Here is a 23,947-nt window from a genome sequence, read left to right as displayed (position 1 = left end):
TGTTTACTTGGAGTTTCAGAAGACGTTTGACAAAGTGCTGCACGTGAGGCTGCTAAACAAGATAAAAGCTCATGGTTTTACAGGAAAGTTACTAGCATGGATAGAAGATTGCCTGACAGGCAGAAGGCAAGGAGTTGGAATAAAGGGGACCTTTTCTGTTTGGCTGCTGGTGACTTGTGGTGTTTTGCAGGGATCAGTGTTGGCATCGCTTCTTTTAACTTTATATGTTTATGATTTGGATGATGAAATTGGTGGCTTTGTGACTATGTTTGATTACAATACAAAGAAAGGAGGAGGGGCCAGTTATTTTGAGGAGGCAGGGAGTTTGAAGAAGGACAGTTGCAAGAAAAAGTTTGTGAATTCTTTACAACTACCTGTTTTTCTGCATTAATTACTAATAAAATGTGGTCTGATCTTCATCAAAGTCACAATAATAGACAAGCACAATCTGCCTAAACTAATAGCGCACAAATAATTGTACTTCCATGTCTTTATTGAATACATTGTTTAATCATTCACAGTCCAGGCTGGAAAAAGTATGTGAACCCTTGTAGTTAATAACTGATAGAACCTTCTTTAGCAGCAATAACCTCCACCAAACGTTTCCTGTAGCTGCTGATCAGACTTGCTCAATGGCGAGGAGGAATTTTAGACCATTCCTCTATAAAAAACGGTTTTAGTTCATCAATATAAGGTGGATGCCATGGAGGGATTGTGTACGGCGTCTCTGTGGGTGGAGGTTAGGAACAGGAAAACTTTACTGGGTGTTTTTTATAGGCTGCTCAATAATAACAGGGATAGGGAAACAGATCCTAGAAAGGTGTAATAATAACAGAGTTGTCATGATGGGAGATTTTGATTTCCCCAAATAACGATTGGCATCTCCCTAGAGCAAGGGGTTTAGATGGGGTGGAGTTTGTTAGGTGTGTTCAGGAAGGTTTCTTGACACAATATGGAGATAAGCCTATAAGAGGAGAGGCTGTACTTGATTTGGAATTGGGAAATGAACCTGGTCAGGTGTCAGATCTCTCAGTGGGAGAGCATTTTGGAGATAGTGATCATAATCCTGTCTTCTTTACAATAGCATTGGAGAGAGATAGGAACAAACAAGTTAGAAAAATGCTTAATTGGAGTAAGGGGAATTATGAGGCTCCTCAGGCCTCATCAGGCAAGAAATTGAAGGCTTAAATTGGAAACAGATGTTCTCAGGGAAAAGTACGGAAGAAATGTGGCAAATATTCGGGGGATATTTGTGTGGAGCTCTGGTTAGGTATTTTCCAATGAGACAGGGAATTATGGTAGAGTAGAGGAACCGTGGTGTACAAAGGCTGTAATAAATCTAGTCAAGAAGAAAAGAAAAAGTTACAAAAGGTTCAGAGAGCTAGGGAATGTTAGAGATCTAGAAGATTATAAGGTTACTAGGAAAGAGCTTAAGAAAGAAATTAGGAGAGCCAGAAAGGGGCCATGAGAAGGCCCTGGTGGCCAGGATTAAACCCAAGGCATTCTACAAGTATGTCAGTAAGTCAGGAGCAAGAGGATAAGATGTGAAAGAATAGAACCTATCAAGTGTGACAGTGTGAAAGTGTGTATGGAACCGGAGGAAATAGCAGAGGTACTTAATGAATACTTTACTTCAGTATTCCCTATGGAAAAGGATCTTGGTGATTGTAGTGATGACTTGCAGCAGACTGAAAAGCTTGAGCATGTAGATATTAAGAAAGAGGATCTGCTGGAGCTTTTGGAAAGCATCAAGTTGGATAAGCTGCCGGGACCGGATAAGATGTGTCCCAGTCTACTGTGGGAGGCGAGGGAGGAGATTGCTGAGCCTCTGGTGATGATCTTTGCATCATCAATGAGGATGGGAGAGGTTCTGGAGGATTGGAGGGTTGCAAATGTTGTTCCTTTATTCAAGAAAGGGAGTAGAGATAGCTCAGGAAATTATAGACCAGTGAGTCTTACCTCAGTGGTTGGTAAGTTGATGGAGAAGATCCTGAGAAGCAGGATTTATGAACATTTGGAGAGGTATAATATGATTAGGAGTAGTCAGCATGGCTTTGTCAAGGGCAGTCCGTGCCTTACGAGCCTGATTGAATTTTTTGAGGTTATGGTTAAACACATTGATGAAGGAAGAGCAGTAGATGTAGTGTATATGAATTTCAGCATGGCATTTGATAAGGTACCCCATGCAAGGCTTATTGAGAAGGTAAGGAGGCATGGGATCCAAGAGGACATTGTTTTATGGATCCAGAACTGGCTTGCTCACAGAAGGCAAAGAGTGGTTGTAGTCAGGTCATATTCTGCATGGAAGTCGGTCACTAGTGGGGTGCCTCAGGGATCTGTTCTGGGACCCTTACTCTTTGTGATTTTTATAAATGACCTGGATGAGGAAGTGGAGGGGTGGGTTAGTAAGTTTGCTGATGACACAAAGGTTGGAGGTGTTGTGGATAGTGTGAAGGGCTGTCAGAGGTACAGCGGGACATTGATAAGATACAAAACTATGCTGAGAAGTGGCTGATGGAGTCTAACCCGGGTAAGTGTGAAGTGGTTCATTTTGGTAGGTCAAATATGATGGTAGAATATATATAGTATGACTCTTGGCAGTGTGTAGGATCAGAGGGATCTTGGGGTCTGAGTCCATAGGACACTCAAAGCTCCTGCGTAGGTTGACTCTGTGGTTAAGAAAGCATACGGTGCACTGGCCTTCATTAGTCGTGGGATTGAGTTTAGGAGCTTATAAGTAATGTTGCAGCTATATAGGACCCTGGTCAGACCCCACTTGGAGTACTGTGCTCATCTCTGGTCACCTCACTACAGGAAGAATGTGGAAACCATAGAAAGGGTGCAGAGGAGATTTACAAGGATGTTCCCTGGATTGGGAAGCATACCTTATGAGAACAGGTTGAGTGAACTTGGCCTTTTCTCCTTGGAGCGACAGACGATGAGAGGTGATCTGATAGAGCTGTATAAGAAGATGAGAGGCATTGATTGTCTGGATAGTCAGAGGCTTTTTCCCAGGTCTGAAATGGCTAGCATGAGAGTGCACATGGTGCACTAAGGTGCTTGGAAGTAGGTACAGAGGAGATGTCAGGAGATGTGTATCTTTTTTAAAGGGCAGGGCATGTCTACAACCCACACCTCCAATTTCATCTCATTGATTGGAGTAGGTTTTGTAGAAGGCATTACCACATAGTTTTTTTGAACCCAGACTGTGATTGTTGAAATGGTGTACTCAGTGTTGAAGAGAAGAAGTACAATTGTTTATGTGTTATTAGTTTAGCCAGATTATGGTTGTCTAGTACTGTGACTTAGATGAAGATCAGACCATATTTTATGAGTAATTAATGCTGAATATCAGGTAATTGCAAAGGGTTCACAAATTTTCTTGCACCTGTAGATTGGAAGAATGGGCAAAGAAGTGGCAGATAGAATATAGTGTAGGGAAATGCATGGTCATGCACTTTAGTTAAAGGAATACTTTCTAAATGAGGAAAAATTTCAAAAATCAGAAATACAAAGGGACTTGGATGTCCTTTTGCAGGATGGTTAACTTGCAGGTTTAGTTCAGTTGGTGAGAAAGGAAAATGAAATGTATCCATTCATTTAGAGAGTTCTAGAATAAAAGAACAACAATGTGATACTGAGGCTTTATAAGGCGTTGGTCAGACTGCACTTGAAGTATTGTGAGTAGTTTTGGGTTCCTTATTGAAGAAAAATTGTGCTGGCACTGGAGAGGGTCCAGAGAAGGTTCACGAGAATGTTTCCAGGAATGAAATGGTTAACATTGGACCATCTGAGGCTCTGGGACTGTACTCGCTAGAGTTTAGAAGAATAAGGAGGGATCCTAATGAAACTGATCAAATATCGACAGGTTTAGATAGAATAGGTATGGAGATGATGCTTCCTATTGTGGTGGAATCTATGATCAGAGGGCACAGCTTCAGAATTGAAGGATATCCAGTTAGAGCAGAGGTGAGGTGGAATTTTCATTAGCCAGAGTGTAGTGAAAAAGACAGTTGTGGAGGCCACCGTTTTGGGTATATTTAAAGCGGACATGACTAAGTTCTTTATTAGTCAGTGCGTCAAAGGTTAGGGGGAGAAAACAGGAGAATGGGATTGAGAGAGACAAAAAATCAGCCATGATGGAATGGTGGAACAGACTTGGGCTGAACGGCCTATTTCTTCTATGTCTTATGGTCATAAACACAGGATGTAACCAGTGGGTAATTGATAATTGGTCATATGTACTGAGATAGTGAAAAGCTTTTATGATAATGTACAGAAATATTCCATGCACAATTATAAAAGGGGAAAAGACAAAATTCATGATATAGTATTAGTTACCGAAGAAGTACTGGAACTAGGATAGAGGTGTACAAGATAATGAGAGGCATTGATCGTGTGGTTATTCAGAGGCTTTTTCCCAGGGCTGAAATGGCTAGCATGAGAGGGCATAGTTTTAAGGTGCTTGGAAGTAGGTACAGAGAAAAGTTGGGTAAGCTTTTACGCCAAAAGTGGTGAGTACGTGGAATAAGCTGGCGGTGGTGGAGGTAGAAACGATAGGGTCTTTTAAGAGACTCCTGGATGGCTACATGGAGCTTAGAAAAATATAGGGCTATGGGTAAAGCCTAGGTAGTTCTAAGGTAGGGACATGTTCGGCACAGCTTTGTGGGCCGAAGGGTCTGTATTGTGCTGTAGGTTTTTTACGTTTCTATTGAACTAGGCTGTGTTCACAACTATAATTTCTTGGGCAAAGAAATGAAGATATTTCAGAAAGATTTTGTTCCATGTTACAAAAACATTCTTTTTATCGCTTATAAAGATATTTGTTGTTGTTATTTATAAATGTTCACAAATGCTATAAATCTAATTTTACATTTGTGGCTTTATTGCAGGTGGTTATATCCTTTACATTTGTGAATTGGGCAACAAGTTAGACATTCTGTAATCTGTTCCTCTTGTCCCTAGTTGCATTAGAGAGAAATTCTACCTTTCTTTGGTACATCAAGTCTCTGCTTGTGCCATTGACCTTACAGGTTTATATGGAAAATATATAGCTGGGACTTACTGCATCAGATCCTCAGATATTTGTTTGTGTCTTAAATGCTATGAGTTAATCTACTTTTATTTACTTCCACAGCACTATGTCAAATGTTTACCAAGCTTTCCTTCAGCTGATTACCAGTCTGATGTGGAACCCGACACTCGAGAGCTGGTCCGGGAACAGAATAAGAAGAAGAAGAAATCGGGTGGTTTTCAGTCCATGGGTACGCCCAACTCTGCTAATACTGCAATCACTACTTTGGTTATTTGTAACAAATTGCTGTCTCTGATGGCCAAAGGTGTAAACTGAGTACAACACATTCTAAAAGCAAAGTACTTCAGATGCTTGAAATGTGAAATAAAAAACTCGAATAGCTGGAAATAAAGAGCAGCTCATGTAGTATCTATGGATAGTAAAAGAAAGTTAATATTTCAAGTTGATGACTTAATTAAATGAAACTGTTATATCAATATGACTGAAAAGTAATACGTTAGTAATTTTATCTATTACTCTGGATTTTATAACATGATAAAAATCAGAACTTGTGACATTTTGGAGAGCAGGGAATTGGATTGGGACAGGGGTGAAAAATTGAGGTTGGTTTTTAATGCTTGTGCAAAATGGTCAGAAAATTAATTTTGTTTTATTTTTCCATAGGATTAAGCTTTCCTGTTTTTAAGGGTGTCATGAAGAAAGGCTATAAAGTGCCGACTCCGATTCAGAGAAAGGTGACCTGTTGTAGCATTATCGTTCAATTGTTGCTCCATGAATTGTCCACGTAAATTAGCATATCTGGAACTAGAATGTAAGAAAATATATTTGTGTTTATTGTGTGGCAATGGCACCAAGAAGTGATTATTATTACTGGCCTTAACAATTAGTTAAAATAATATTTGAAAGTTGATAATTAAGGACTGTAAATTGTGTGTGAGAGAGAGAGATTTAAGTTGTTATTTTCTATTAATAGATTATTGAAACTTTTTAATGTGTGCAAACAGTTTTAATGTTTGTCATGTTTATATTCATCTCAGTGTAAATTTGCCAATCAGGTTGACGTAATATAAGTTGCTTTTTCCTCAATGTTATTTCCTCTCAGCAGAGAGGTCAGACAAACAGACTCCTTCCTCCCTGATCTTTGACAGTGGCTGTCTTAAGCTTGTAAGACTTAAAGGTGTAAGAGAGCCCTGACTAGTTCACCTGATAATTTTAATATGGACCAACCCTGAGCAACAAATATGTTCGATATTTACAGACGTTCATAAGTTGATCTTGTGCATATGTCAGAAAATACACAAAAGTCACTTGGTATGGTAACTGTTCCTCCATTGTATTGTAATGAATGGCATCAAAGAACACAAGTCTGAAAAGAAAGAGCAATTGCTAAAAGTGGAGAGAGACAGGAAACTCGTTTTGCTGATTGTAAGGATAAACATATATACAAGTATGTATGTCAGACTTTTATTATAAGAACTTATTCATGTGTATGAGCATTAATAATACAAGCATTTGTGATCTGCAGATAAAACTTCTTCGGGTAGTACTAATGTCCTACAATGATAGCAAGGGATAAAATTGGTCCTCTTAAAGATCAGAGTGGTCATCTCTACATGGAGCCGAAAGAAATGGGGGAGATCTTAAATGGATTTCTTTTGTTACTCGGGAGATGGACACAGAGTCCATAACCCTGTTGCTCTGTAGAAATGAGGCAAAATTGCAGTGGGGTTGTGAATCATATACACCTTACAGAGGAGGTGTTTGCTGTCTTGAAGCAAATTAAGGTGGATAAGTCCCCAGGGCCTGATAAGGTGTTCCCTCAGGCCTTGTGGAGCCTAGCGTAGAAATTGCAGGGGTCCTAGCAGAGATATTTAAAATGTCCTTAACTACAGGTAAGGTGCCAGAGGATTAGAGGATAGCTAATTTTGTTCTGTTGTTTTTTGAAAGGGTCTATGAATAAGCTGAGAAATAATAGGCCTGTGAGCCTGGTGTGAGTAGAGGGTAAGTTATTGCAAGGTATTCTAAGTGACACGATATATAAGTACTTAGATAGACTGGAACTAATTAGTCATAGTTAACATGGCCCTGTGTGTGGTAGGTTGTGCCTAGCCAACCTAATAGAGATTTTCAAGGAAGTTACCATGAAAGTTGATGAAAGCAACATCCACTGCTTTTTACCTACATAAACTTAAGAAAGGCCTTTGACAAAATCCCACATGAGTCCCACTGGTCAACATGGCTCTGGGCATTCAAAATGAGTTAGTAAATAAGATTAGACATTGGCTTTGTAGGAAAAACCAGAAAGTGGTAGTAGATGCTTGCCTGTCTGACTGGAGACCTGTGTCAAGTGGTGTGCTCCAGGGGTCGGTGCTGCATCCGTTGTATATCATCTGTATCAATGACTTGTAGTAAACTAGATCAGCAGATTTGCAGTTGCCACTAATGTTGAGGCACATTGAACCGTGAGGAAGGCTATCAAAGCTTGATACTGTATCTTGACTGGCTGGAAAAATTGCAGATGGAATTTTAATGCAAGCAGGTCTGAAGTATTGAATTTTGGGAGGACAAACGAGGTTAGGACTTCAACGGTGAGCAGTAGGACACTGAGGAGTGAGGTAGAACAGAGGGATCTGGGAATACAGGTCCATAATTCCTTGAAGGTGGTGTCACAAGCAAGAGTTTTTGGTACTTTGGCCTTCATAAATCAAGGTACTGAGTACAGGAATTGGGGTGTTATATTGAAGTTGTATAAGACATTGGTGAGGTGTAATTTGGAACGTTGTGTGCAGTTCTGGTCACCGAAAGAGTGCAGAAAAAATTTACAAGGATGATGCCAGGGGTTGAGGACCTGAGTTATAAGGAAAGGTTGAATAGGTTAGGACCTTATTCTGTACAGCGTGGTAGAATGAGGGAAGATTTGATAGAGTTATGCAAATTATGAGGGGTATTGATAGGGTAAATGCCAGCAGGTTTTTTCCACTGAACATGGGTGAGACTAGAGCTAGAGGTCATAGGTGAAAGGTGAATGATTTTAAGGGGAACATGAGGGGGAACTTCACTCAGACTGGTGAGAGTGTGGAATGAACTGCCAGTGGATGTGACGGACTCAGGTTTGATTTCAACGTTTATGAGAAATTGGATAGGCACATTGATAGTAAGCATGTGGAGGGCTATGGTCCAGATGCAGGTTGATGCATCTAAACAGATTAATGGTTTGGCGTGGACCAGATTTACCAAATGGTTTATTTCTCTGCTGTATTGTTTATGACTCAGCTTCATACAGGACCTTATCACCCGGTCAGATATGGTAGCTTGGCTAGATGGGAAGAACTGCGAACTGGAAAGAAAGTCAATGACCCTGGAGTTTACACATTTTCCCTATAATGGTGTAGAGTATTCATAGTGTTCTCTGCTTTCTTCCCGCATCTGTAAGACAGACTGATGGTTAATTGATTGCTCTAGCTTACCCTTTAACAGGTAAGTGGCAATAAGAAGCTAAGCGAAATTGATAGCATGTGAGAGAAAATAAGGAAAGGGAGATTGGGACCAATGGAATTGATCTGCTGGAACTGCTATTGACTTAATGGGCTTAATGGCCTGCTCTGTGATATAATACGTATGCAAAGAATCGCTGCAAGAGCTTCTGAGTTAAGATCTTGTTTTATGTTTTAGACAATCCCGGTGATACTCAATGGAAAGGATGTCGTTGCCATGGCCAGGACCGGCAGCGGTAAGACTGCAGCATTTCTTATTCCTTTGTTTGAGCGGCTGAAGGTACATTGTGCCCAGACAGGAGCAAGAGCTTTAATTCTCAGCCCAACCAGGGAACTTGCATTACAAACCATGAAGTTCACGAAAGAGGTAAAATGTTTCCTTTCTGTTTTTTTTTTCAGGATTTATAGATTTGAGTTAATTGTATAGTCAGTACTGCACTTACACTTATGATGTCCTAAATAATTTATTACATTTATATTATTGTAATAGAAGACAAGTTTTTTATTTTATTGTTAAGCAGCTTTTTAATAGTATTTTGAAATCCTTTCAGCTCTAAAGCACTGAAATTACGTATGTATAATAAGTTATGTGTAAGTGAAGAGCAAAGTGTGAGTACGTTAGCAATAGATATGTATGTTTTACCATTATCAGCTTCCCTGGCTGCTTTATCATAGAAAGCTACAGCACAGAAATAGGCCCTTCGGCCCATCCAGTCCATGCTAAACTATTTAAACTGCCTTGCCCCATCATCCTGCACCCTGCCTAAAGCCGTCCATCTCTCCCATCCATGTACCAACGAAACTCTCTTAAACATTGAAATCGAAATCGCATCCACCACTTGCCAGGCAGTTCATTCTAGACTGAAATTTTCAGGATTATTCCTATTTCCCAACATTTTCTCCACATTTGAACTGAATATTCAGTCAATTTATTTATCTATCTGGCAATCAAGCATGGAGTAGGGGCTTCCGACACTTTCAGCCACATCACCCCAGTAACCTTCAACAACACCGATTAACCCAAACCTCATCATGGGACAACTTAGAATAACCAATGAACCAACCCAGTACGTCTTTAGACAGTGGGAGGAAACCGGTGAACCTGGGGAAAACCATGTATTCCATGGGGAGAACAGACAGAGATTCCTTACAGATGATGCTGGAATTGAACTCTGAACTCTGATGCCCCGAGCTGTAATAGCGACACGCTAACATTACCATAGGTGAAAATGGGAGCAGGTGGTGGATAGTCGTATGACCATCTGGTGCATATCTGAAGTCCTGGTTATGCAACCACTGACGCCAAGCAGACAAATTCTGAAGAGTATTGATAATGGCTGGGGTCACCCTTCACGTAAAGACACTGCCCAGAAGAAGGCAATGCCAAACCACTTCTGTAGGAAAAATTTGCCAAGAACAATCATGTTCATGGATAGACCATGATCGCCCATGTCATACGATGCAACACATAATGATGACTATTTTAAAAAATTAAGGGCTGACTATCTGCAAAATAAGTTAATTTTCAGAGTTAGAGTGGTTCTTAAACATTCCCGTGCAATTAAAAATTCAATTATACTTCATACAGTAAGCAATAATATTTTACAGCGATGACACTTCATCGTTCACCTGATTCTGCTGAATAGTCTTGTGGGAGTTAAAAAGCAATTCTTCTTAGGAAATCATCAATGGTAACTTCTAGATCTCTAGCTTGTGTATGCGGGTGCTGTAGAAGTGGTGTAAGTTTTGAGGTGTTTTGATGCATCTACAAAGTCCAAGTTACTTTCAGTACAAAGGCAAACATGTTTTGGTTTATTATTATTGTTGCATGTACCAAGGTACAGTGAAGAACCTTCCAGGCAGGTCATGTCATGTCCCATCAAGGTAGTTAAAAAAAAACACCAAAATGTTCAAATGCCCTTGAGGTCTATGTATTGTATGTTTAGGACTGATCATTTAAATGTTATTTTTCATCAGAGCCTCTTGTTAAATTAAGCTTTATTCCTAGAATGAATAAATATGCCTTACAATTTCAAATGAAGTTAAGTAAAAACCTGTCATGAACATAATTTTCTTCATTACTTGATTTTGTAGCTTGGGAAGTTTACTGGCTTCAAAACAGCATTAATCTTGGGTGGAGACAGGTGAGTACGTTTTCAAGTGGTAATCTATAGTCTTTAATAGTGTAATTTAATTGAATCAAGTAACACTAAATATTTAACGAGATGTGTGGTACTTATTTTTAGAATGGAAGATCAATTTGCAGCACTTCATGAAAATCCTGATATGTGAGTTAACATTTTCTTAATGTAGTCTGATTTATTATTAGTCTTGAAGATAATTTCTTCATGCAGTTTTTTTTTACCTCTTAAAAACATTCTGTGAAGTGTATCTTCTAAAATGTCTTTAGTGTTTCAGATTACTTTGTAGGACAATGTTCACGTACTGAAATTCCTTTTGTAAAACAACCTATTTAATTTTTTTAAATTTTTTTTTATTAGTTTTTCAAAACATTTTACAAATTAAAAACCCCAAATCCCAATGAGGAACATTAAAACAGTGCAAAATTAAGCATACAATAACAATATGTTACAAAAACCTATTTAATTTTGACAACAGACCCCTCGGTTAATGATAGGGGTCATTAAAACAGCTTGGGAACCCCTGCTGTAGATACTGTAATCTGAAGCTTAAAAAGACAGCTGAAAGAACTCAGTGGGTAAGACAGCATTTGTGGAGGCAAAAGGTTAAGAACCTGCATCAGGATTGACGCACAGTTTCGACATGAAATATTGACCTCTCCTTTGTTTTTACAGATGCTGTCTGATCCATTCAGTTCTGGATTTTTTTTTTGCATTTATATAAGTCTGTTTGTTTTCCCATTTCCAATTTCCATAATTTCCAGAAAAGGATGTGAATAATTCTGTGCAATTGGCAGTTTTAGTTCTGTTGGATGTAGTTAATTATATTTAATCATTGTGTTCTGATTGTTGGAATATCACTGTTCAAAGGTATAGGCTAAGATGAGGAATTATTTTATTGGGGCTGAACAGAGGCAGAGTAAAATCTAAGGATATTTACAAACTTGAGCAAAACACACAAAATGCTGCAGGAACTCAGCAGGCCAGGCAGGCAGCGTCACTGGGCCAACGTTTTGGGCCAAGACCCTTCGGCAGGACTGCCGGCTCTTTTCCATAGATGCTGCCTGCCTTGCTGAGTTCTCCCAGCATTTTGTGTGTGTTGCTTGGAATTCCAGCATCTGCAGATTTTCTCTTGTTTGTGATTGGATTACAAATCTTTGTAGTTTTTATGTGTTGCATGAGTGGGAGTTAGACGGTTGCTTTGGGACAAGCCAACTCCTTTTGATTTAGCATCAAAAAGTACTTTGGGCAAAACAATTTGTTCTTTAGGAATAATGTGCCAATAAAATAATGGAAAGCATATTAAGTTGTTTGAGTAATTTCTTTCTAGTCTCTGCATCAGGATTTCTAGCTAACTTTATTTTATGAATATAAATATAAGTTTAAACATCTACTTAGTTGATTAAGTTTCTTAAGTCTCCTAAATACTGTATTGTTTAGAAGTTAAGTACATCATGTTTTGATATGGACTTTGCATGCCATTTAAACTTCACCCCAGGCATGGAACAGTGAAGTCTTGAATTTTTATAATTGAATATAATTATCCTAAAGTGCAAACTGCACAGCAATGCTGCCTGGGACTTCATTTGGCAAACTATTTACCTTTGGGACTGATGTCTAAATAGTTAAATTATTAATTTTTCCAAGTAGTATATTAGTAAATGTAGAATCAGAATTGGATTTAATATCACTGGCATATGTTGTGGAATTTATTGTTTTGCAACGGCAGTACTGTGCAATACATAATTTTAAAATCACTACAGGTTACTATATATATGTATATGTGTGTATGCACATGTGCGCGCGTGTGTCTGTGTATATGTATGTATAATTTAAAATATATAATAAGTAAGTAGTGCAAAAAGAGAGGGGGGGAAGAAAGAGTAAGATAGTGTACAGGGGTTCATTGTCTATTCAAAAATCTGATGCGGAAGGAACGTGCTGCTCATAAAACGCTGAGGGTGTGTCTTCACGCTCCCCTTGATGGTAGCAATGAGAAGAAGTCATGTCCTGGGTGATGAGGGTCCTTACTGATGGATGCTGCCTTTTTGAGGCATCGACTTTTGAAGATATCCTTGCAATTGGGCCCGTGATGCAGCCTGCTGAGTTTGAAATTTTCTGCAGCTTTTTCAGATCCTGTGCTGTAGCCCCTCCATACTAGAGACAGCAAATGCCAATGTTGAAGGAATGAGTTTATTAATGGTGTACATTGTGCAGTAGAGTCATGGACTGAATTGATCTATATTCTATATGTCTTCTTTACAGTATAATTGGCACACCAGGTCGATTAATGCATGTGATAGTGGAAATGAACCTCAAGCTACATAATGTTGAATATGTGGTCTTTGATGAAGCTGACAGGTAAAGTTTATAAAGATACACTTATTGTATTTGCTGATGTTTGCACATGATTTTGGACTATATAGTGAAAATGTAAGTTTTAAAGTAAAAGTAAAGAACTAGAACTTATGAAAAGCTTTTCAGGACATCCTAAAGGAGATAAAGTGAATTTGAATTGTTATCACTCTCATAATTTGCATCCAAGTTCTTCATGAAAGACAGAGAGATATATGACCAGATTGCATTATAGATGTAAACTGAAGGACAATTATTGGATTAGATGTTGGAAAAACTTTCTTTGAGTGGTCTTAAGAATATCTATACTAACCTGAGAGGGCAAAGTTAGCTTTGATTCACAGATGTAAAATTCCTCAGCTAATGCTGCAAAGATTTGGTAAATCAAAACATTAGTCTAGATCAGGGGTTCTCAACCTTTTTAATGCCATGGACCAACACCATTATGCAAGGGGTCTGTGGACCACAGGTTGGGAACCTTGGTCTAGATTATGGACTGAACTGGGGCACTAAGCCATTATCTTGCTTGAAATTATAACATTTTTATAAAGCAGGGATTGTATTGTTCCATTGCTAAAATTGCATCTGTTGTATGTGTGAGTTGTTTTGTAGGTTTTAAGCGTAACTGGAAAGGCCAACTTTTATTGTCCATTTGTCATTGTACTTGATAAGCTCGTGATGGCATGCATCATGTTATGAGGCAGGTAGTCTCCCAGTACCGTTTCATTAGGGTGGTCTGAAGAGGGCTTGATGTTGTTCCCACTCACCTGCTCTATCCTCTAACATTGTTGATGAATGAGATGCTGTGCAGAGATGGTACATCTCAGTTTTACGTTTGCAGTGGTGGTTCAAGTTAGCAAGTGGGAAGTTCGGTTTATTGCCATTCAAAAATTCACGTGTATACAACTAAAGAAAATAGCATTCCTCCTGGGCCAAGGTGCAAAACACAGAATGTACTGTCACACACAGCACATAGAGTCAGTTACAATCCAGCACTTAGAGTCACAAAATAATATTAGCATAAGTACCATCAATGGCATGGCCTGAAGATTGACAGGTTGACATAAAGCGTGAGGCGCAAGTTTAGGTAGGACAGTGTAATTTTACTGGCACTATTATGATAAAACCGACAGTAGTATAAATATGTGAAAGAGATGAAGAGGTGACCGGAGCTGGATGAGAGCGTTTCTGTGAGTTGGGTGGGCAACAGGGCATTTAGACAGGGTGTACATATGTGCTGAGTGACAGCAGGGGCTTTGTCCTGGATGCCAGCTTCCACTTTAGGATAAATGACTCTGTATTAGCACTCTGAAACAGCAAATGGAGGAGAATACAAAGAACTGGGAGTCTGTCCTAATGGTACCCTGGTGAAAGTATTGCTATGCATCACAATTTACTATAAATCATGCATAATCGGGAATTGAGAAAGTGGAAGCTTTTATTATTGCACCGCAATTAGATGGATAACTGTCCTTTCAGTTGATTAACATGCAGATATCGATAAATGACCCTATGTGTAAATGTACCAAAGTCAAAATGATTTGTCCTTTCTGTAAACCAAAAGAGAATTAAACGGCACTTTCAGCTGGTGACCATCTGATTTTTTTGTATAAATGTTTTTCTTCCAGATTGTTTGAAATGGGGTTTGCGGAGCAGTTGCAAGAGATTATTCAAAGGTTGCCAGAATCCAGACAAACCCTGCTATTCTCAGCCACATTGCCCAAGCAGTTAGTGGAATTTGCACGTGCTGGTATGACTTCTAACATAGTGTGTTATAAAACTGCAGTAGTTTATAATGCCATTAATGTTGTCTGCATTGTTTTTATATAACTAACCGGAGACCACAGTCACTACAGATTGATGGTAGTATCTTTTCCTTGCTGACAATCAACACAGGGATACCTCAAGGATGCATACTTAGCCCACTGCTCTACTCTCTGTACATTCATGACAGTGTTGCAAAGGATAGCTCAAGTACCATCTATAAATGCGCTGATGTTTGTAAAATCTTTGATGGCGATGAAGTGGACAGGAGTGAGATAGATTGGCTGGATGACTGGTTTTGCAACAATAACTTTGCACTCAATGACAGCAATACCAAAGAATTGATTGTGAACTTTAGGAAGGGGATGTCAGGAGAACGTGCATCAATTCTCATTGAGGGGACAGCGGTGAAAAGAGGAAGTCCCTGTCGGAGAATCAGTCCTGGTCTCAACACATTTCATGCAGTCCACAAGCAGGCATCTTGTTCAGCCAGCAGAACTACATCATGAGGAGTTTGAGAAGATTCGATATGTCACTAAAGACTCTTGCAAATTCCTGAAGATGTATGCTGGAGAGCATTCTGGCTGGTTACAACAGACAGGATTTCCTGGTGGCCAACCATTTTAATTCCACTGTTTATTTCCATCCTAACATGCTGATCCATGGCCACCTCTACTGCTATAATGAGGCCGCTCTCAGGTGTAGAAGCAACACCCCATATTGCATCCGGGTAGTCTCCAGTCTAACGGCATGAGCATTGATTTCTCCCCCTCTCCCTTCCCTCTTTTTCTATGCCTCTTTTTGGCTTCTCCCTTATCATTTCTCCTCACCTGCCTAATACTTCCCTCTGGTGCCCCTCCTCTTTCCCTTCCTCCCATGGTCCACTACCCTCTCCTCTCAGATTCCTCGTTCAGCCATTTCTCTCTTCCATCTCTCACCCCACCCCCACCCCAGCTTCTTACTTAATACCCCAACTTGCACCCACATACCTTCTTGCTAAGCTGAAATCACTTCTTACCAATTTGTACTCCTTCCACTCCTCCCACTTTGTTACCCTGGCTTCTTCTCCCTTCATGTCCAGTCCTGATGAAGGGTCTCAGCCTGATGTGTTGATACTTCATTCCTCTCTATAGATGCTGCTGGATCTGATGAGTCTCTCCTCGATTTTATATATATTGTATAAAAAATGACTTCTGTTTTTCATCAATATGACTACCAAATTTGATTTCCCTTATGTGTTACAAAAATGTTGCAAACAATTCAATTATAGTTTGTTATAATGGTGATATGTAAACATATCTTCACTTGCACTGTCTGAGACTATATTTTTAGTGTGGTTTAAATATGATATTACATTTTCAGTAAATATTTTTGGACATGGAAAAAGTTGTCCTTGATATTTTACCTAAAATTTTAATTATATTTTTGCTACTCATTTTAAGTGTTAAAATTTTTTCATAAAATTTTAAAAGATTACCCGTTAGTTCCCCATTAATTATCATGTAAATACATTGAATTAGTTTTATTTTCTGCAAAAATCTGCCAATGCATCTGTGCAGAAGATGCAAATGTCAAATTGGCAGGTCAAAGTTGACCTAGTGTTCAAGACTTTGGAACTTTAAATGTACACCTTTCACTTGTAAAATAATCTCCTCAAAAATGAAGCATTGACTACCTTGCCTGGAATCACCAGCTTTTGTTCAAGTTACTAGGTCTGGACGCAAAGTATCAATCATGTAGACCATAGGTGTCAAACTCAAGGCCCGCGGGCCATATGCGGCCCGCGAGATCATTTTGGTAAGATCTATTATTTTAATTATTAATGGCCCGGCGATATGAAGCCAATGATTGTAACTTAATACCAATCATAAAAATAATGCTTGCTCAGCAGTCTTCTTCATAAGAAACGGAATTTGTGAAGTGAAACACTTTGTAGTTATAGCAGAGACTGAGACACATGAGAACAGGCTGAAAAAAGGGAGGCAATGAAAGCTGCGTTCGCACGCGCCCGACTGATCCGGCCTGCTTGAAGCTGCATTTTGCCCAATCCGGCCCGTGACCTAAAATGAGTTTGACACCCCTGATGTAGACTCTTGGTATTCCGAAGTCCAGCTGTGTGGTCTGAGCAGCAACAGGGTCTTATCTCATCTACCTCAATTTTAATCACATTTAAATGTCTTGGAGTATTGGTGGCATCTAAAAGCTTAAACAGCATAACTTACAGTTTTTAAATGTGTTTTGCTATTCCTGTAAAAACTGCAAGTGTTATTTTAATTTTTTAAATTTCTCTGACATTCAGACCATGTCCCATTCATACCTGGAAGACAGTCAGTGCTGTTATAAATCTCTGAATTGTCAACATTTCCTGTTTGTAGGTTGTAGGTCATTAAATTGATCTTTAATGCCACAATAAAACTGAAGTCAAATGGAAGGAGCTAATATCAAGGACAATTGAGGACAGTTAAAATGGATCAAAGCTTTTAAAATAATTTAATCTTATTAAGAAATAAAATTAACGGCAGCACCCAAAATATTTTAAAATAATATTAAACTTTAAACGATGGACACTGGATTGTCGGCCTGAACTTGGAAGGGATTACTTATGTACTCTTTGACTCTAAAGCAAAGTAATTTTAAAGGAAAGCAACTTATCTTTTTGACTCCTGACCTATTGCTTCTCTGTTCTTGTAAGGACAAAATCTTCAATGGTGCGATGTTGGAGAATATTAGCAAAACTGGGTTCTGAGTAAACTGACAGATTTAGCTTTCTGAATCTCAGTAGTTTCTGGTTTTCTACATTTGATGGCATATGCTCAGAATTCTGGGAGTGCTGCAATTTGAGTGCCTAACACCAATAGTTAAATTGCAAACTGCCGGCAACTTTTGTAGATTAAGATCAAGTGATCTGCTTTTAGTTCTTAAGGTTTTAAAAGCTACTTAATGAATTTTTTAAAAAACACTTTGTTGCAGGTTTAACAGAACCAGTACTAATCCGACTGGATGTAGATACTAAGCTGAATGATCAGTTACGGGTAAGAATCATTTTATAATTGTTTGCATAAATGTGTATTTAATCATAAGAGTAGAAATACTATCAGGCAGTACATATTTGTGTTTCTTGCATGGTACTAAATATTTTCAGGTGGGGGGGTGTGTGTATGTGTTATACATTAATGGAAAAACTTGTGTCTTCATAATTGGTTCCTTCTATTTGACTAAAATTCATTATCACGCCAATGGTAAAATGATTACTAATTTGTCTTCATTCCCAGTGAATTTGAAATGTTAATAATTCAGAAGATTATTACAGGGAGATCTACACTAACTTGGGCAGTCTTACAGTATTGGATGTGTTAAATATATAAATTATTTTATCTGTGTTTTATATGATTAAGAATTACCAAATTTAGCAATCAGGTTTAATATCACCGACATATGTCATGAAATTTGCTGTTTTGCGGCAGCAGTACATGGCAAGACATGGTAATAAAAACTATAAATTACAATAAGTATACAATGTATCTGTGTGTGTGGCGCATTGTTCATTCAGAAATCCGATAGTGGGGGGAAGAAGCTGAGTGTGTCTTCAGGCTCCTGTACCTCCGCCTCGATGGTGGCATTGAGAAGAGGGCATGTTCTTAATGTTGGATGTTGGATGCTGCCTTTTTGAGGCATCACCTTTTGAACGGTCTGAAGCATAATTTTAAAGTTTTAAAAAAACGTTGTGGACATGCATTAAACATTGTGTTCAATTTGTTACAGCTGGCATTTTTTCACGTGAGGTCTGATGACAAGGCATCTGTTTTGCTCTATTTGCTAAGAAATATTATAAAACCTCAAGAACAGACGGTTGTTTTTGCAGCTACCAAACATCATGTGGAATACTTGAAAGAGGTTTGTATCAAATATAAAGTTGGTTAAAGATCGTTGATCTAAATCCTATCCTTAGCAAAAGCAATAACGGACATCTTTTCATTTTATGAAAAATGTTATTCAGAGTGATTCTATTCCTGTCTCTTTTTTTAAACAGTCTCTGGGTAAATAAGATTCAAAGGTGACTTTGTCAAAAATTACCTGAGAAGAGATACTGATTTTACAGTTATAATGTGTAGGTTCAGATTCAGTTTCAGAATACCAGAGTTATTGTCCATTATTTTCTTGGATGCGCGGTGTGTCATGATTTTCATAGATTTTTGTGTTCTCGTAACAAGATCTGTTTCCTTATTGAAGCAGTACCCTTAGAATATTATACACTGTAGCAATGAACAAATAATATGGGAAATGTTTTCCTGGCCATGGACTTTGATGTTACTTAGTAATTTTCATTTGCTGACTTTTGTGAAGACCACATCAGGTGTTCAGTCCTTATGAATTTGCTGCATGTGTAAGTGCCCAGTATGGCTGACAAGATGAGGGTTATATTGGGATTTGTCTTGTCTGCAGTTCATTGCTGTATAGTAATAAATACGGCTGGTGGTGTAGTGGCATGTGCACCGTACTTCGAGGTGAGTGGTCCCAGGTTTGAATCTGGCCGTCTCCTTGCATGCTTTCCATCTGTGCTGGGTTCAGTGAACTCAGCCTCGTAAAAAACAGATAAATTTTAAAAGAATGGCAAGGTTGCTGCCCGACGTGCCCAAAGGCACAGAAAGGAACAACAGCAACTGTAGTATTAAACAGATGCTACTGTTGAATGGATTAGTATTGGTATACTGTGAGATAGTCTCGCTGAAGACTTGTCTTTAATCTGTCAGGAACCTGATTGGGACTTTAAATAATATTGCTACTTTTAAGCAGATGTGGTTCAGGAGTTGCTTCGCAATGCCTAAGATGACAGCTTCCTCAGCATCTGTTCACTTAACATTTGCACATAGAATACGACATACAGATTGTACTTCATAAAACAGTCAGTGTCTTTTCAAAGTTTTGTTTTTATAAATGCAAAGTGAAGATCTTTTTCCTGAAATTGCACATACTTAAACTGATTTCTTTTTGTTTCCACCAGCTAATAACCAGACAGGGCATTGATTGTGCATACATCTATAGTGCTCTGGATCAAACAGCAAGAAAGATCAACATTGGGAAATTTGTCCATAGAAAATGTATGGTGATGATTGTTACTGATGTTGCAGCTCGTGGTATCGATATTCCCATGTTGGATAATGTCATAAACTACAATTTCCCATCCAAAGCTAAACTTTTCTTGCATAGAGTCGGTAAGAATAGTGACAATTTCAGAGTTGAAAGAATTGATGGAACATGTCAGCGAGGGAGGGCTTAATATATTCTAAATGAGTAAAATTGTATATGAGCATCTAACTGCTTTCTGTTCATTTTCATAAATGCAATCTTTATACTGATTAGTCTGGACAGAATATTGGACATATTTTGTCGTGTATAATTTTACAGTAAATGATGCATGCTTAATTTAAACGTGTGAGGAAATACACTGTAGATGCTGGAAATCTGAAACAAGCATGAAATGCTGGAAACACTTAGCAGGTCAGCCAGCATCTGTACAAAGTAAAATAGAGGTATCGCTTGTCTTTGTCTTGAAAGTTAACAGTTTTACTTTCTGCTGATGCAGCCTGACCTGATTGTTTCTAGCTTTTGCTGTTTTTGTTAATTATGGTAAACTTGTTTCCAAACCAATTGGAAGCTCTTTTGGATGACTAAACAATATTGTTTATTTACTAATAGTTGACATGTAAAATTGTGTTGTGAACTAGGTCGAGTAGCAAGAGCTGGTAGAAGTGGCACTGCTTATTCATTAATATCTCTGGATGAAATTCCATATGTTTATGATCTGCATTTGTTCCTTGGACGACCTCTCAAATTTGCAGGCCAGACTGAGAATTCCGATGGTAAGTTTATGTTATCAGCATTAGGCAATATCTCTTTTTCTACTTTACTATGTGCAATGCATTTTAAATAAAATTCTTCCTTTATTGTGAGAAAGTAACACTTGGACTATAGACTTAGTTAATCTTTTTAAACTGTGTTCTTTCAAGGAAAGACATCCTAATTAGATTACATTGTATTATAAGATTTAGAATACTCATTTGATTTTCTTTGGAGAGAATTCTTTAATTTTTCTAATCTCTGGTATTAGGGTTAGGGCTTTGGGGCCAGCTTTTTTTTTTACATCCTCTGATAAGTGTGTTCATGTTCATCAAAAAGTGGAAAACAATCATTGTTAGCTCAGCAGTAATTGAAGAGAAGGTACTTCTGTGTAATAGGAGATGCAGCTGATATCATGGTAGTCTCTCAGTAACATTATGTCATTTTCTGTCCTCAACCTTGTTTTTAAATTGTTTTGGCATATTCAGATACAGATGGAATATATGGCAGAGTCCCTCAGAGTATTATAGATGATGAAGAATCATTACTTATGGCAAATCACAGAGCTTCACTAGATCTTCAAAATCTGAAGAGAGTGTCAGAGAATGCTTACATTCAGTATCTGAAATCAAGACCCCCTCCTTCTCCAGAGTCAATAAAGAGAGTTAGAGAATTGAACTTCATGACATTGGGCATTCATTCTTTATTTGGTAAGTTAAATCTGTTTGCCTTGTATATATCACACATGTCAAGACGAGATGGTCTCTATAGTATCCCAACAAACTGATTTTTTTTTCTCTTTGTAACTAATCAGTAACATAAAAATAACACAATTCCTTTAAATCACGAAGTGACGCAGCAGGGTCACTTGGGGATAGGCAGTAATTGTTGCCCTTGCCTGCTGGCCCTTACCTGCTGTGCCCATTTATCCACTTGTTTTTTCTTCAGACAGCATTGAATAGTAATGAGCCATTGATTAAAAATAAAAGTGCACTTTTATTTTTGGTTGCACAGTCAGCTCTACTGAATCTGTCTCTCACAAACCAACTGTTTTAAGAACAGATGGTAATTTAAAGTAATGAATGAATGGTTGTTAAAGCAGCACTTTAACAGCCACCCCAACTACTGCAAGATCAGTACGTTGTCTTCCCACTGTGAGCTGAGCCCGATTTAATCCCCAGAGCTGTATACTTTAGTTAAATCCTGTTATTAAAGCGTTATCTGGCTTCTAATTCATCATATTTCAAAATGTTTCATTCAAAATAACTGAATTGTGAAAACTGGGTCTTGGTCTCTAGAAGTTCAGCCTATTACTGCAAAGTTAAAGTAGAAACATAGAAAACCTACAGCACATTACAGGCCCAGTGGCCCACAAAGTTGTGCTGAACATGTCCCTACCTTAGAAATGACTAGGCTTACTTATAGCCCTCTATTTTACTAAGCTCCATGTACCTATCAAAAAGCCTCTTAAAAGACCCTATTGTATCTGCCTTCATCACCGTTGCTGACAGCCCATTCCATGCACTCACCACTCTCTGAGTAAAAAAACTTGCCCTTGACATCTCTTCTGTACCTTCTCCCCAGCACCGTAAACCTGTGTCCTCGTGTGGCAACCATTTCAGCCCTGGGAAAAAGCCTCTGACTATCCACATGATCAATGCCTCTCATCATCTTATACTCCTCTATCAGGTCACCTCTCATCCTCCTTCGCTCTAAGGAAAAAAGGTCGAGTTCACTCAACCTATTCTCATAAGGCATGCTTCCCCAATCCAGGCAACATCCTTGTAAATCTCCTCTGCACCCTTTCTACGGCTTCCACATTCTTCCTGTAGTGAGGTGACCAGAACTGAGCACAGTACTCCAAGTGGGGTCTGACCAGGGTCCTATATAGCTGCAACATTACCTCTCGGCTCCTAATTTCAATTCCAAGATTGATAAAGGCCAATACACCATACGCCTTCTTAACCACAGAGTCAACCTGTGCAGCTGCTTTGAGTGTCCTATGGACTCGGGCCCCAAGATCCCTCTGATCCTTCACACTGCCAAGAGTCTTACCCTTAATAATATATTCTGCCATCATATTTGACCTACCAAACTGAATCACTTCACACTTATCTGGGTTGAACTCCATCTGCCACTTCTCATTCCAGTTTTGCATCCTATCAATGTCCTGCTGTAACCTCTGACAACCCTCCACACTATCCACAACACCTCCAACCTTTGTGTCATCAGCAAACTTGCTAACCCATCCCTCCACTTCCTTATCCAGGTTGTTTATAAAAATCACGAAGAGTAAGGGTCCCAGAACAGATCCCTGAGGACTGACCTCCATGTAGAATATGACCCGTCTACAACCACTCTTTGCCTACTGTGGGCAAGCCAGTTCTGGATCCACAAAGCAATGTCTCCTTGGATCCCATGCCTCCTTACTCTCTCAATAAGCCTTGCACAGGGTACCTTATCAAATGCCTTGCTGAAATCCATATACACTACATCTACTGCTCTTCCTTCATCAATGTGTTTAGTCACATCCTCAGAAAATTCAATCAGGCTCGTAAGGCATGACTTGCCCTTGACAAAGCCATGCTGGCTACTCTTAATCATATTATACCTCTCCAAATGTTCATAAATCCTGCCTGTCAGGATCTTCTCCATCAACTTACCAGCCACTGAGGTAAGACTCACTGGTCTGTAATTTCCTGGGCTATCTCTACTCCCTTTCTTGAATAAAGGAACAACATTCACAACCCTCCAAACCTCCAGAACCTCTCCTGTCCCCATTGATGATGCAAAGATCATCGACAGAGTCTCAGCAATCTCCTCCCTGGCCTCCCGCTGTAGCCTGGGGTACATTTTGTCCGGTCTGGGCTACTTATCCAACTTGATGCTTTCCAAAAGCATCTTCAAAGAGCACATCCTCTTTCTTAATATCTACATCCTCAAGCTTTTCAGGCTGCTGCAAATCATCACTACAATCACTAAGATCCTTTTCCATAGTGAATACTGAAGTACAGTATTCATTAAGTACCTCTGCTATTTCCTCCGGTTCCAAACACTCTTTCCCACTGTCACACGTGATAGGTCCTATTCTTTCACATCTTATCCTCTTGTTCTTCACATACTTGTAGAATGCCTTGGGGTTTTCCTGAATTCTGCCCGCCAAGAGGGTCAATAAGTTACAAAATGGATTCTGGGGTTTGTCATTGTATTTAAACCTCTGGAATAATGGGAAAAACTGAGCTCCCTGTCTGAACAACTCAATTTAGCCCTTACATCACGAGCCTTTCTACAAAATTAAGCTTCGTGCAGAAAAGGTTACT

At 38.9% G+C, this 23,947-nt stretch overlaps 1 protein-coding gene across 1 annotated transcript in view; it reads left to right on the top strand.

Annotated features, from left to right (window-relative positions):
• The window catches only part of ddx54 (DEAD (Asp-Glu-Ala-Asp) box polypeptide 54), a 41,185-nt gene that overhangs the window by 3,628 nt on the left and 13,610 nt on the right, over positions 1–23,947 (top strand). Inside the window, exons 3-14 of the mRNA XM_059988261.1 lie at positions 5,138–5,264; positions 5,699–5,769; positions 8,708–8,896; positions 10,624–10,673; positions 10,776–10,817; positions 12,936–13,031; positions 14,654–14,775; positions 17,760–17,821; positions 18,552–18,683; positions 19,792–20,002; positions 20,516–20,650; positions 21,116–21,337. Of these exons, the coding sequence (XP_059844244.1) occupies positions 5,138–5,264; positions 5,699–5,769; positions 8,708–8,896; positions 10,624–10,673; positions 10,776–10,817; positions 12,936–13,031; positions 14,654–14,775; positions 17,760–17,821; positions 18,552–18,683; positions 19,792–20,002; positions 20,516–20,650; positions 21,116–21,337 (1,459 nt within the window). The remainder of the gene's footprint in view (positions 1–5,137; positions 5,265–5,698; positions 5,770–8,707; positions 8,897–10,623; positions 10,674–10,775; positions 10,818–12,935; positions 13,032–14,653; positions 14,776–17,759; positions 17,822–18,551; positions 18,684–19,791; positions 20,003–20,515; positions 20,651–21,115; positions 21,338–23,947) is intronic.

Source organism: Hypanus sabinus, chromosome 13 (assembly GCF_030144855.1).
Source record: "Hypanus sabinus isolate sHypSab1 chromosome 13, sHypSab1.hap1, whole genome shotgun sequence".
Lineage (NCBI taxonomy): Eukaryota > Metazoa > Chordata > Chondrichthyes > Myliobatiformes > Dasyatidae > Hypanus > Hypanus sabinus.
The sequence above is the reverse complement of the archived record's forward strand: the minus strand, read 5'-3'. Positions and strand labels throughout refer to the sequence as shown.